General features: G+C 40.8%; 1 protein-coding gene across 15 annotated transcripts in view; it reads right to left on the bottom strand.

Annotated features, from left to right (window-relative positions):
- The window catches only part of SRPK2 (SRSF protein kinase 2), a 310,148-nt gene that overhangs the window by 71,142 nt on the left and 223,135 nt on the right, over positions 1-15,871 (bottom strand). For all 15 annotated transcript variants that reach the window (XM_073328503.2, XM_078851153.1, XM_078851154.1 and 12 more), the window contains 3 exons: positions 12,550-12,715; positions 8,385-8,410; positions 6,767-7,013 (listed from right to left, as the gene is read on the bottom strand). In XM_073328503.2, the coding sequence (XP_073184604.1) occupies positions 6,767-7,013; positions 8,385-8,410; positions 12,550-12,715 (439 nt within the window). The remainder of the gene's footprint in view (positions 1-6,766; positions 7,014-8,384; positions 8,411-12,549; positions 12,716-15,871) is intronic.

The raw sequence follows: 15,871 nt of genomic DNA, 5'->3' as shown, positions 1-15,871 counted from the left end.
TCCCAAAATAGGAAAATACAGTTCCCAAATAGTAGGCAAGAAGAGAGAAGGGAGATCTGGTAGAATGATCAATTCGCAGCTCCTCATTGGATTGTCAAAAGGAAGACTTACTAGTTGTAGCCAGATATGACAAGGAGGTGAGGCTTCTGAAATTTTTGTCACTTCCTTGGGGGCTCAGAAGGCCTCTAGTACTATTAAGTAACTGGAATAATCTTCTGTCTAGGGAAGGACTGAGATCTATTGTATCTCCTCATTATTGTAGGGACAAAAATGCCAAGGGATCATAGTGTCAATAGGAAATCTTTGAGCATGTGCAGGGACTCATCAGTTTTCTCACTGAAGAGGTTGGGCCATCAAATGGAAGATCCTCCAGATGACTGAATCCACAAAGTTTGATGCACAACTACTGATGTTTCTATCCAGTGGGAAGCTATATCAGCAGCATACAACACTGTCTGCTACAAGGACCTTTCTATCAGCTGACCTCCAATGATTAACAACTGGAACTGCTCTCTGTATTCCTGTGGCAACTTATCAATAAAGTCTGTGAATTTATTATAATTAATAAAATCGTTTTTGGCCTTGGGAACCAGACAGTTTGAAATCCTGAGTTTGTAGGTTTGCAGATGAGTAATTTTTTCATCCAGGCATTTCAGTTCTTTTTCATATGGTGTCATCTAAGGGCTTGTCTATAGAGTGGGGTAACATGCTACACAGGGGTCAGATTTGAAAAGTACAATAATGTGTTGCACATTAATTGGTCCATGTTGAACCAGCTGATGTGCATTAAAAGTGTTCCCTAGTATGCTTTAACATGGTACTGTTTTAAACAGCACTATGTTAAAGCACATTAGCAAGGTCTACACAGACCAATTAATGCATCGCATGTTAGTATTCTTTAGAAATCACACCCCTCCATAGAGCACGTTCCCCCACTGTGTACACAAGACCTTAAAGTGGTGCTGCTTACTCCATTCATTTGTGGCCACAACTAGTAAACCTTGGACCAGGTAGGAAAAAAGGTATTCCACTCTCTTAAGATGGCAAATACTACTTTCTGTCCCTCTTAGACATTGGAGAAATAATTACTGGAGTCTGTCAGACAGATGTAGGAGGCTCTAATAGCACCACATTAACAGGCAGGGCACTTCACCCTAGCATGGTAGTATGTAAGATGTCTAAATGTTTATGAAGTGCTTCCTGAACATACTTCAGCAGAATCTGGGAAGTCTCAGCTACTCATTTCATTAGGTCCTGAAAAATCCTATAATTGTCCGGACATGACAGTGGTGAAAAAATCATTGCCTCATGTCAAGAGGAGGTGGCAGTGGCAATGGCTTGTGGAACTTACATGTCTTCCTCTGTGGGATGTTCTTCCTCCGCTGACTGCTCCTCTAATTGTTGGGTTTGCACTGGGCGTTCCTGAGACTGAGTGGGCTGACATCTCTGAGTCACCCACCCCCCACCAAGAACATGAGGATGTATGAGGTAATGCTTCCTCTAAGTAGCCCAGGGATTCCAAAAAGGCGACTGAGGGGTACTATATGAAAAGAGGAGGGGCCCAAGGAGGTGGGTATCATTGCACTTGGTAAGCCAGAAAACTCCACCTACAGAATGGTGCTACATCCTAAATCCTCTTTCAAACTGAATATCAGGGGATGGCTCCCAACGGGAGAAATTAGACAAATCTACATCAACTTGATGTCAATCTGATGAGGACTATGAGACCTGAGACTCAAAAGGAGGAGGAGAAGAAGCAGGAGTGGTAAGCAGTAGAATCTGACTTACAATCAGTACCAGAGAGTCAGTTGGTAGCGGTGAAAGTCTTGTAACTTTCCTGGTGTCCATTGTACAGGAGATCAGAGGGATTCAGATCTGAGGCTGTCCATGTGGAACAAGCTAACAAATAAATTTTTAACCTTGCTTCCCTGAGCTTTTTTGGTTCTCTTAGAGAACGATTTGTAGACATAGCAGTTGGCAGGGATCTGTGACTCTCCTAAACAAGAAAAAGCAGTGATCATAGAATCACAGAACTGGAAGGGACCTTGAGAGGTCATCTAGTCGAGTCCCCTGCACTCAAGGGAGGACTAAGTATTATCTAGACCATCCCTGACAAGTGTTTGTCTAACCTGCTCTTAAAAATCCCCAATGATGGAGATTCCACAACCTCCCTAGGCAATTTATTCCAGTGCTTAACCACTCTGACAGTTAGGAAGTTTTTCCTAATGTCCAACCTAAACCGCCCTTGCTGCAATTTAAGGCCATTGCTTCTTGTCCTACCCTCAGAGGTTAAGAACAACAATTTTTCTCCCTCCTCCTTGTAACAACCTTTTACATACTTGAAACTGTTATGTCCCCTCTCAGTCTTCTCTTCTCCAGACTAAACAAACCCAATTTTTTCAATCTTCTCTCATAGGTCATGTTTTCTAGCCCTTTAATCTTTTTTCTTGCTCTTCTCTGGACTTTCTCCAATTTGTCCACATCCTTCCTGAAATGTGGCACCCAGAACTGAACACAATACTCCAGTTGAGGCCTAATCAGTGCGGAGTAGAGCAGAAGAATTACTCCTCGTGTCTTGTTTACAATACTCCTGCTAATACATCCTAGAATGATGTTTGCTTTTTTTGCAACAGTGTTACACTGTTGACTCATATTTAGCTTGTGACCCACTAGGACCCCCCAGATCCCTTTCCATAGTACTCCTTCCTAGGCAGTCTTTTCCCATGTTGTATGTGTGCAACTGATTGTTTTTTCCTAAGTGGAGTACTTTGCATTTGGCCTTATTGAATTTCGTCCTATTTACTTCAGACCCTTTCTCGAGTTTGTCCAGATCATTTTGAATTTTAATCCTATCTTCCAAAGCACTTGCAACCCCTCCCAGCTTGGTATCGTCCGCAAACTTTCTAAGTGTACTCTCTATGCCATTATCTAAATCAGTGATGAAGATATAGAACAGAACCAGACCCAGAACCGATCCCTGCAGGACCCCACTTACTATGCCCTTCCAGCATGACTGTGAACAACTGATAGCTACTCTCTGGGAATTATTTTCCAACTAGTTATGCACCCACCGTATGGTAGCTCCATCTAGGTCGTATTTCCCTAGTTTGTTTATGAGAAGGTCATGCGAGACAGTATCAAAAGCCTTACTAAAGTCAAGATATACCAAATCCACTGCTTCCCCCCATCCACAGGGCTTGTTACCCTGTCATAGAAAGCTATCAGGTTGGTTTGACACAATTTGTTCTTGACAAAGCCATGCTGATGATTATTTATCACCTTATTATCTTCTGGGTGTTTGCAAATTGATTGCTTAATTATTTGCTCCATAATCTTTCCAGGTACAGAAGTTAAGCTGACTGGTCTGTAATTCCCCGGGTTGTCCTTATTTCCCTTTTTATAGATGGGCACTATATCTGCCCTTTTTCAGTTTTCTGGAACATCTCCTGTCTTCCATAACTTTTCAAAGATAATTGCTAATGGCTCAGATATCTCCTCAGTCAGCTCCTTGAGTATTCTAGGATGCATTTCATCAGGCCCTGGTGATTTGAAGACATCTAACTTGTTCTTTCCCTATTTTAGACTCTGATCCTACCTCATTTTCACTGGCATTCACTATTTTAGATGTCCAATCGTCATCTTCTTGGTGAAAACCGAAATAAAGAAGTCATTAAGCATCTCTGCCATTTCCACATTTTCTGTTATTGTCTTTCCCCCCCCCCCCCCATTGAGTAACGGGCCTACTCTGTCCTTGGTCTTTCTCTTGCTTCTAATGTATTTGTAGAATGTTTTCTTGTTTCCTTTTATGTCCCTAGCTAGTTTGAGCTTGTTTTATGCCTTGACTTTTCTAATTTTGTCCCTACATACTTGTGTTATATTCATCCTTTGTAATTTGATGCAATAGTCATTGAGGGGAAAAGCCTCCCACAAAAGTCACAAAATTTAAAGCCAGGGGATTTTGGCATCATTAAAGAAAACGTCCCTCACTAAAAGAATAAATGAAAGAGGGGGAAAAAATCAAGGAGGAGTAAAACCCTTTAAATAAAACTACACTAATCACAGATATAGCCAAGCAGCCAACTCTTATATTATACTTTCCTCAGGCTTGGCAGAATTTGATTTTTTTAATATAATTTCAACAGATAATATCAGTGTTTATTTTTAAGCTTTTTTATCCTTATCAGTTTAAATTCTCACAGTTGGGGGGTGTCAGACAATAATTATAATAATGACAGTAGACATGAGATTCATACAGGTAAGCTTTGTAACTATTAAAACACAAATTGTCAACATGTCAGAATATCTTAAATCAAACTCATGACAAATTCTCAAGCAGCATTTTTCTTACTTTGCCTATCTGTAAATTGTGATTATCAATTAATCCATTTTTGTTAGTGTGTGTACAGTGAAACCAATGTTTACCAACATTTACTGATAAAAGTCCAATTCTTCCAAGCCTAACTATACTATATACAAAGAAAAATATCCTAATACTACCTAAATGCATTTACAAAATGTCACGCCAATCACATCAACAAATGCGAAAACACATGGGGCTGGCAGTGAAAGGGGGACTGGCAGTAGCAGTAGCAAGGGAGGGAGTCGCTGGCCAAGGAACAATAAGTAGCTCCTCATGGGAGTCTCTGGCACCCTTTGGCCAGCTGGAGGAGAAGGGTGCTGATTGGCCCAGATCCAAGAATGTAACCCAGTGCAGGGGCCATGTGGAGCCTCTTTTGGCTCCATTCCAGCAGCCCACCCTACCCATTTGAACTAGGAATGGGAACCCGGCCTGACAGATGTTCTGGGTCAAGCTGACCACCTGTTTAGGGGGTCAGGAAGGATTTTTTTCTCCCATGGGCAATTGGCAGAGAACCAGGGAGTTTTTTGTCTTCCTCACAGTGCCTGCAAGCCACAGTGGGTTAAGTAGGAATGTGCCTGGTGCCTGACTAAGGTACTGGAGTGGTGTTGCTTACTCGTTGCAACTTGCAGCCAGTTTCCAGTGCAGTTAAGAGACTAAAATGAATGTTTCCCAGAGGTAAAAGACCTGGGATTTTGGTGATGGGCCTTGGGCTCATCTGATAGGATGAGACCTTGTGGTCTTTGTGGGCCAAGGTCAGACCTTGTGGCCATTGCAAGCTGAGGTCTCTCGGGGGGAAGGGTGCTAGGACACACAGAGCTGACTCCTGGGGGATAGGCTGAGGAGAGTCTACTCCACGTTAGGGGTTGTATGATAAGCTCTGTAACCCTGACACCACTTACAGGTTATATAGGGAGGAGCCCTGTAATCCCCACAATGGAACCAATTAAATGTCTGATATAGGACAGTATGGGTGATGGGCGGGTAGTGCCCCTCCCTTGTGTTAAAAGTTTAATAAAAGTTGTGGCCTGCCACTTAATTCCATGCATGTGTCCATCCTCATTTTGTCGCTGTATCCACATGAATGAGAAAGCCAAAGCTAAGGAGTGTAGACACAGAAATGTTCCATCTCAGGCCAATTGGGATGAGAAGGAACAAAAATAGTAGTTGGGGTCTTCTATATCTCCCGTATAATGACGAGAGTAGTCCAGGTGCATGCACAGATCAGGAGGATACTCCTAACAAAATATACATCTGCAATCTCTCATGCATGGACATATGTGCAGCAATGTTCCCTCTAATTTTTTCTGTTCATGTGTGAAATGAATTTTATGTGCACCAATATCGAGGTAATGTGTGGATGTGCGCCACCAGTAGAAACAAACAACCTAGATATAATATATATTTTTAATAAGTTACCATAAGGCTAATTACTCCAGCCAGGACATGTTAGGCATTTTAGAACTCACTATTCAAAGAATTAAATTTAAGCATAAGAGAGAAATAAAAATTATGAAATGCACAGACCCATCAAAAAACTCAAATAACAGCACTTTGAAAGAATAAAATTACAAAGAATACGTGTGCTTTGCAGGAAGTATCAAGATGTAACAACAACAACAATACAAGTATGTATTGGGAGGTGAGAGAGAAAGAGAGACCGTGTGTGTGTGTGTGTGTGTGTATGTGTGTGTGAGAGAGAGACACAAACACACACTCTGAGCGTATGTGAAAGACCCCTTTAAGTAGATCAGCACTCACAAATCCGAAGCCTGCTTGTTCAGACACAGCAGTAACCGCCAGCTCATCCCACTCCTGTGCCCTAACATGTTCCCCTCTTCCACCCCCACCCCCCCGCACTGCCTGTGGAGATGGGGTACAGGAGTGGGGTAGGGGACATCCTGACATCAATGACCCCTCTCCCCCACCACCCTGCTTTGCACAGCAAGCAGGCGACTCCTGGGAGCAGCTGGCCAGGGCCTCCAAGGCAGAGGGCAGGAGTAGAGCAGCAGTGGGGGCAGGGGCACCTGAAGTGTGTGACACTTGATAGACTGCTGGCTGGCCAGGCAGCTGCACAGCTTAGAAGGAACTCAGATGTGCAGCTACAGTTGAATATACATATGGACAAGCACCTCAAGAACAGCAAAGTAAAAATGTTAAATTTCTCTCTCTCACCAACAGAAGTTGGTTCAGTAAAAGATATTATCTCACCCACCTCATGCCTCTAATATCCTGGGACTGACACGGTTACAACTACACTGCGTATAATATAAAACCTATTCGTTTTAGAGATTTTGTGGGATTAATTCATAATTAAGATAAACCAGTTTCAGAAAGTACAATTAAAGTTCCATCTCAGTCCCAACTCAAAATTAGTTTCAGTATCAGGGTAAAATAGAAGTTACTAACCATCTTCATTCCCAGGCTCTTCATCTGCTACCTCCTCTAAATCAGCTGTTTTTAGCTTGACCTCTGGGTGGTACTCATCTTCTTGCTCATTTGATGGTACACCCAAGGTTACATTTTCTTCTATTTTTTTCCTTTCAGCTTCTCGCTCCAGTTCTTCTATTTCCTGCAGGCGTTTCTCTAGTAGCTCAGCTTGCCTCTTCTGTTTTTTTTTCAGTTTTTTCTTTTTGTTTTTAGATATTTTCCCAACCTACATTTAACGAAGATAAACAATGTCAACTGATTATTCTTCCAATCATCTCACATCAAAGTTTAAATAATTTTTGATAGCTTTATATTTGCAAATTCTCGATATTATGTATGATATTAAAGTATTTATGTTCTCTATTTAATTTTCATCTCAAAAAGCACTTCAGATTATATAAAGCAAAAAAAGTTATGTGGGACATAACCTCAGGCCAGGAGTATTCTACTAATTAAACTAAAAAGCAAATTATATGGAAAACGGTACAGTAGAATTGACTTTATTCATTTAATCTTACTCAACAGCAACCTCCTTAACCTTTAGACTATTATTGATCACGTTCATGCATATGGAACGTACTCTGCTAACAACGTAAAAATGTTTTATTATTCTTCCAGTATTCCAATTCAGGGGAAAAACAGCTGCTAACAATCAGAAAATGGCTGTAAAAAGGTGAAGAAATTATTTTAGATCATTCACATGTTGTTTAGTTATAACTCCGTAAAAATGAAAAGCAGTTTTATTACCCACTTCATGTCAAAAACATATGCATCACTAATGGCAGAAGGAAGTGATAAAAGCTCTAATTTTCTATGCCATAAGGAATGAGAAAAGGAACTTCCAGGTACAGTAACAACAAGCAGAAGAAAAATTAACAGATTAGAGATAGCAGATTGGTGTAGTTTTACTGTAACATTTTGACTCCATTTTTAATTTTAATTAGGCATCTTTTGTATTTTGAGTTTTCTAATATATATGGAAGTTTTTTTCTTGTGGTCATTCAAAATAATTGATTTAAGTGTAGGAAATGAAGCGCAAATTTCTGCTCTGAAAGGTTCATGAATAGACCCCATAATCTTCAAGCAACTGTGCAGCACAGTCAGAAATAGATCACTGAAGTCAATGGGACTGCTCACAGTGCATAACATTAAGCATGCAGGATCAGGATTATGCCATAAGAAAGATGAAAAATGGCAATTCCTCAACTTCATTCCACATGAAGCTATTATTACAGCTTTGGAGACTGCTCAAAAATGCATCAACAGTCATGATAGGGTAAATATTGTGTTTAAAAACTGCAATTATGTATTTTGCCTATAATTCATATTTAATTCTTTTTTAACATAAATTTATCATTACTGTGAAAGAAAAAATGTACCTTAAAAAAGAACTCCTAGACCACTCTTGATAACAACTTGCTACAAAATCATGAGAAATGAACAAAGACTGCAGAACTGCACAAAAAGTGCTTGTTTAAGGACAAAAGCTATAGTCAGAGGAGCTTCTGTATAGAATGTAAAATGTCAGTAGTCTAACAGTTAATATAACTAAAGGACAGCAAGATGCTTTAGATATGAGTTATATAAATATACTTACAGGCTTTTGTTGTGGGGCAGTACTCACTAAAAAAGAAAAAATAAAGTCAAACTCACAGGAGCATGTAAGTACATTTTAGAAAAGGATTCTGAAATAAAATATAAAATATAATATATTGCAAACCAGTGCCTTTTTGTATTTATCAGTACGCTAGTATTGTGTCTCCTTAAAAGTATCCACAAACTTAAAACAATTAGTTGTCTTCATTGGAACAGAGGTGATATGCTGTGGATTCTCTATTACAGGCAATTTTTAAAGCAGACTGGATGTTTTTCTATAAGATCTGCTGTAGTTCAGACAGGAATTAATTCACGGAAATCCTGCGGCCTATACAGGCAGTCAGACAAGATGAACACAGTGGTTCTTTCTGGTCTTATCCATGAATCGACACATACTGTCTTACTGTTAACAGCCTGCTCATTTTCCTACTTTAAAAACAATTAGTTTTAAAATTTGTCCATCTAAATATAGTGATCAATATACTATGAGAATAAAGCAAAAGTCTCTTATTCAGAATAACACAGTTTAAACAAAATTATTGCACTAGCTGGGTTAGGTCAGGACTCTTAAGCGAGTCCTGTCTAGCCTTCCTGCTGCCAGAAACTTGCAGCGATCCCAGCTACTCCTATGCAATTCAACTCCCCATGACCAGTTCCTGACCTTTCCACCAGGCTGGAAACCAGCAGCTGGGAGGCTCCAGGCACTCAACCACTCCACCCCAGTGGACAGCCCAAGCAACAGAAGGCTGTCATTCAAGAAGTTTTAAAGTGGCCTTTTCCTTCCCTCCTACCCTCCTCCCACACCCCACCCGGGCTACCTTGTGAGTTATCTCCCTATTTCTATAATCAATTAATAAAGAATACATGTGCTTTAAACTATAGTGACTTTATTTCCTTTGCAAGCAAGCTGTGATCAAAGGGGGGAGGGTGGGTGGCTTACAGGGAATTTAGAGGCAACCAAGCGGGCGGGTTTTCATCAAGGAGAAACAAACAGAAGTGTCACACTGTACCCTGGCCAGTCATGAAACTGGTTTTCAAAGCTTCTCTGATGCGCAGCGCTTCCTGCTGTGCTCTTCTAGCCGCGCTGATGTCTGGCTGCGTGTATTCAGCAGCCAGGCAATTTGCATCAACCTCCCACCCCGCCATAAACGTCTCCCCCTTACTCTCACAGAGATTGTGGAGCACACAGCAAGCAGCAATAACAATGGGAATATTGGTTTCGCTGAGGTCTGAGCGAGTCAGTAAACTGCGCCAGTGACCCTTTAAACGTCCAAATGCACATTCTACCACCATTCTGCATTTGCTCAGCCTATAGTTGAACAGCTCCTTACTACTGTCCAGGGTGCCTGTGTACGGCTTCATGAGCCAGGGCATTAAGAGGTAGGCTGGGTCCCCAAGGATAACTATAGGCATTTCAACATCCCCAACAGTTATTTTCTGGTCTGGGAAGTAAATCCCTTCCTGCAGCCATTTAAACAGACCAGAGTTCCTGAAGACGCGAGCATCATGAACCTTTCCCGGCCATCCCACATTGATGTTGGTGAAACGTCCCACCAGTGATCCACCAGAGCTTGCAGCACCATTGAAAAGTACCCCTTGCAGTTAATGTACTGGCTGCCCTTGTGGTTTGGCCCCAAGATAGGGATATGCGTTCCATCTATAGCCCCACCACAGTTAGGGAATCCCATTGCAGCAAAGCCATCCACTATGGCCTGCACATTTCTCAGAGTCACTACCCTTGATAGCAGCAGCTCAATGATTGCATTGGCTATTTGCATCACAGCAAACCCCACAGTAGATTTGCCCACTCCAAATTGATTCCCGACTGACCGGTAGCTGTCTGGCATTGCAAGCTTCCACAGGGCAATTGCCACTCGCTTGTGAACTGTGAGGACTGCTCTCATCTTGGTATTCTTGCGCTTCAGGGCAGGGGAAAGCAAGTCACAGAGTTCCATGAAAGTGCCCTTACGCATGCGAAAGTTTCGGAGCCACTGGGAATCACCCCAAATCTGCAACACTATGCGGTCCCACCAGTCTGTGCTTGTTTCCCGGACCCAGAATCGGCATTCCACAGCATAAGCCTGCCCCAATAACACCATGATCTCCAAATTGCTGGGGACCGCGGTTTTAGAGAACTCTGTGTTCATGTCCTCATCACCGCGCTTCCGTTGCCTCCTCGCCTGGTTTTTCAGGTGCTGCTTCTGCATAAACTGCACGATAATGCGCGAGGTGTTTACAGAGGTCATAATTGCTGCGGTGAGCTGAACAGCCGGACTCCATGATTGCTGTGCTATGGCGTCTGCTCGGGCAATCCAGGGAAAAAGGCGCAAAATGATTGTCTGCTGTTGCTTTCACAGAGGGAGGGAGGGAGGGAGGGAGGGAGGGAAGGTTGACTGACGACATTTACCCATAACCACCTGTGACAAATTTTTGGCCCCATCAGGCATTGGGAGCTCAGCCCAGAATTCCAATGGGCAGCGGAGACTGCGGGATAGCTACCCACAGTGCACTGCTCAGAACATCGATGCTTGCCACGGTACTGTTGACGCACACCACCGAATTAATGTGCTTAGTGTGGACACATGCACTTGATTTTATACAATCTGTTCCCAAAAATCAACTTCTGTAAAACCGGAGTACTTTCGTAGTGTAGCCATAGCCTCAGAGTGCTCCTCTGGATCTAAAAGGTGTACTGGTTTTTAGCAGGTTCTCAAAATTCAACACCATCATACCATGTAGCTCAGAAGTGGAACTATGCAAAGAGCTAAATACTACACTCATCTTCAGTTAGTTCTGGGGAAGTGTTATAAGTAATAACTACCACTGGCTAAGAACAAACTATATAAATAATTCCATCAAATATCTTCATTGAAGAGAATATTAAGGTTGCACAGTGAGTCACGTAAAAGTCAGGAAACAACATCAAGGTTGCAAGCACAATCTTAAGTGCAATTACTATACAGTCTTTAGTTACATGATCACACATGATTTCAAAACCAACGCATTATTTTTTGAAAATTTTACACGTCTAAAATCATACGTATAATATTCCAGATGGCTGAACCACTCTTGCTCAAACTTTTAAAAAAATCATCTTCAGGCAAAGACTAAGCCTGAAAAGTTTCAGTCTAAATGGTGAATGTTTTGGAAAGTTGTGAAGATCTGAAAACAACGTGCTAGATTGTGGAAACATTTATGGAACCTTAACTGCAAAGGTTGCTAGACTCCTGCTGTAACAGACGACATTATTAAAATACAACTCAACTATTGCTCCCTACACATTTTTCCATAGTATTGTATAATAACTTTCTTAATTATTATCTTTTCCCCATGCTTGTGGCTGATATGGTGGATTGATAAATGACCAGGAGCCACAAGACTGATGACCATTAGAAAGCCACATTTTCTCTAAGTATCCCTTTACTGTTTCATAGTGAACTCTCCTAGCCATCCACACTGTGCAAAGGTAGAAAAGAAGGTACAGTCCCACCTGAACCCTAGGCAAATTTCACAAGCTATTTTATATGTGAGTGGGAAGTATACCTAAAAGAGGACACTGATGTATGTACAATACATTCACTTTTCAAAGCTTAAAGACCAGGGATTCCAAGACTTGATTTAGTTGAGGACTGGTCCTGCTTTGAGCAGGGGGTTGGACTTGATGACCTCCCGAGGCCCCTGATAGTCTATGATTCTATGACTTTTGTGACATCACTAGATCTAACTATAATGCCTAGATTAGAAGTCAGACAATTTGAAATTTAAGGTAATGAACTTGGGACAGAATTGGAAAACAATTTAAAGTTATTAACTCTTATGACTGCTGCAGTACGGCAGGGCTCCAGTGCAGCTAATAGCTGTCATTTGAGTTCCCAACTTGAAAAACGTGAAAGATTGTTTAGGCACATCATTTCCCTATATTACAGTACTCTGAATACTGAGAGCATACCAACGTGAGAAACCGAAAACATCCCTCAGATGGCTTTCCTGTGGTCTAAATAATACTTACATTAAACTAGGGATACATTAAGTAATTAACATTCACACATTTAATTCAGTCATTTAAAATATAAAATATTCATGAACTAGAACAAGTTAAATGTGATTATGATGATCTGTTTTCCAATGCAGTTTTACTTGCAGCAAGTTTAACTCTATTACTGTACCTGCTGAGCCAGAAGGAGGAGGAGCACCAGCTTTCTGCCACTCTGTAGCTTCAGCAGCCATTCTACGCACATAGGCATCATCCACACACATCAAGATATTTTCTGGTTTTATATCTGTATGGATGATCTTGCATTTGCTGTGTAGATAATCTAAACCCTGAAGGACCTGCATACAACAAAATCAGTTGAAAAAAATTTTGATAGTCTGACCAACATAAATACATAAATTGTCTTACTGTTTAAATAATTATTCTAATTCAAATGCAATAAAATATGAAAACTTGACTTCAATGTAGTATACAAGTATTTTATAAGATGTTAATATTCTGAATGTTCAAACAGTCAGAAATATTTTATACACTGTGTTCAACAAAAGGTAATTTTCCTTAGATATACAATATTACCTCAGTTTCCAACTTGACTAAGATGTTATGATGATTTGTCCACTTTTATCTATTACACCTTTGGCATTTCAAATTTATTTGTTATAAAATATTGGCCGTCACAGATTATTTAGCCCAGGGCACATTTTTTACACTATACACAGGAAGCAGCCTGCAAGTTATCACACAAATCTACATAAATTCTGGTGCAAAATTGGTAACAAGAAAAAAATGACACCCTCATAATATTAATCTGCACTTTTACAGCACTGTCCATCAGAAGATCTTAAAGCACTTTACAATCACAAATGAACTAGGCCTCACAACACCATTAAGAACAGACAGGTTAAGTGAATTATCTGATGTCGCTGAAGAAGCCTGTGGCAGTGTGGAAAATAGAATCCCTATGCTTTATCCACAAGAACCCTGTGCCCCTCTAAACATTTTATCAAGACATTACACAGCACATTCTTAATCCAACCCTTCTCAGAATCATTCAAGATATGATGAATTTTAAAAGCTAAATGTGTGGGTTCAAAAACCTAATACTGGAATCACTAATCTGGATTCGTGCGTGCAAGTCTGGTCCACTAAATTCCAAAATTTGCTTGTTTATTTGAAAAACCAACTGAAAGAGCAGGGATTATTCTCTTAAAGGATAGAAACCGCAGTTTATCCTGAAAAGATATATGATGGCAAGCAGTCCAAGTTTTAGAAAAAGGACACTAAAGTAATATCCACATCAAGAAAGTGCTCGTGATTAGAGCTTGTTGAGAAATGGTTTTCCCATTTTGCAAAATTTTTTGAGATTTAAAAAACTCTCCTGCTCTGCACTGGAACGAAACTGAGAACTTTCAAAAAATGTTCACAAAAAACAGGAGAGAGATTCTCCACTCCAGAACTGTCAATAGCCTTGTCGTTCAGGCACTCACCGAGGATGTGAGAGACCCAGATTTGACTCTCTGCTCCACACCAAGCAGAGCAGGGACTTGAACCTCTCTATCCCATACCCTAGGTATGCCCTAACCACTTGGCTAGAGAATCAATCCTCTCTCTCTCTCTCTCTCTCCCCCACCATTCTAGTTTTCACCAGAAATTCTATCCTTGACCTGACATACTTTGGGCATGGCTACACTTACAGATGTAGAGTGCTTTGAGTTAAACCAGCCTTTGTAGGGTGCAGTAGGGAAAGTGCTGCAGTCTGTCCACACTGATAGCTTCAAGCGCATTGGCGTGGCCACATTTGTGGCACTTGCAGCGGCATTGGGAACGGTGCATTATGGGCAGCTATCCCAGCATGCAAGAGGCCGCAACGTGCTTTTCAAATGGGTGGGGTGGGGTGGAGTGTGACAGGGAGTGTGTTGTGTGTATGTGGGGGAGAGAGAGTGGGTTTTTGGGGGGCTGAGAGCATGTCAGCATGCTGTCTTGTAAGTTCAGACAGCAACAGACCCCCGTCGCCGCCCCGCCACTCTCTCTCACACACAGCATTCCACATGAATGACTTGCTTTGTCTCAGAGCAGATAAGCAGCAGGCTGTCAGAAACGGAGCTTTCAAAGGGCATTTCCGCATTCCTACAGCCGATTCCAAACAATGACAAGAGTGGCCACCTAACTTAAGGGGATTATGGGACGTTTCCGGAAGCTGATCAGAGCGCAGTAAAGCAACACCTCATTCACCCTGGCGCTGCGGCACCCCAGCAAGGGCACAGTAAACATTATTCCACTCACTGAGGTGTAGTACCAGCAGCACTGTAGCCGCGGAGTCAGAGCGTTCTACGTGTCTTGCCAGTGTGGACAGGTAGTGAGCTAGTGCGTCCAGGGCTCCTTTACTGAGCTGTAACTCGCAAGTGCAGCCAAGCCCTTTCCCAATGAAAAGTTTTGGTTTTGACCAATCAGCATTTTCCAGTTAAAAACATTTAAATGAAAAATTCCTGAGCAGCTTTACTCACGATTCCTCTACTCCATCTACTACAATATCTCCTCATTTTAACAATGTCTATATAACACAGAGACCAAGACAAAGATTCTCAGAGTACATTAAAGGCCCTAAGTTTTTTCCCCAAAAAAAACTCTCTGTTTTAATGGTAGAAAGACAAGGAATTCAGTGAAGCTTAAGTAACTGATTCTCAGACATAGGACTAAAATTTGCAATTGCACACTAGATAAAGTTAAAAATTTTTGCCCAGTTTTGGAATTAGAGGATAAAACCAAAAAGCTCAAATTTTTATTGGACCTTTGTATTGTTAAGATTTAATTTTGGTTGGGGTTTCTTTTAAAAGAAATACATCTCTTGAATCGCATCTTTTGATAATAATTAAACTATTATTATTATTTTATTTATTTGGTTCCTATTCTCCACTAATCCAGCTGAGAAACATTTTTGGTGACGAATTTGAAAGTTTCAAGTGATAGAAAATTATTATAGATTATTGGTCGGTAAAAAAAATGAACACCACAAACATTTTATTTTGTTGCATTAGCAGGGTACATACATTACACAGAAAATAGTTCTTACACACCAGCAAAGAGTACTAAAAGCTTTAATTAAACCAAATGTATTTAAGAGGCTTGCTGGCACAGTGATCCTTTCTATTATGGTGATGTAATTTCAAATTATTATTTATGATATAAATAACACTGAGTTTCATGATCTGTGACAAAGAATTATACTAATGTTAGGATTTATAGATAAGAATGTTCTTAGCCTGAACTTTAGTCAGAAAGCTTAAACTAAAAATAGAAGGTATGATGATGCACTAAACCTGTGTGAGAAAAATATCAAATTCTATACAGGGACTGAGACCAAGACTGGGCATAATCCCTAGTTTTTATTTACATCATCTGGCAAGGGGAAGATTGAAATGGATAAGAAAAGCTACATTTTCCTGGGTGTCAAAAAATGCAGACAGGAAATATTCCGTTAATATCCCTATAGATAT

This window comes from Lepidochelys kempii, chromosome 1 (assembly GCF_965140285.1).
Source record: "Lepidochelys kempii isolate rLepKem1 chromosome 1, rLepKem1.hap1, whole genome shotgun sequence".
Classification (NCBI taxonomy): domain Eukaryota; kingdom Metazoa; phylum Chordata; order Testudines; family Cheloniidae; genus Lepidochelys; species Lepidochelys kempii.
This window is presented reverse-complemented; position numbering and strand designations above follow the sequence as displayed.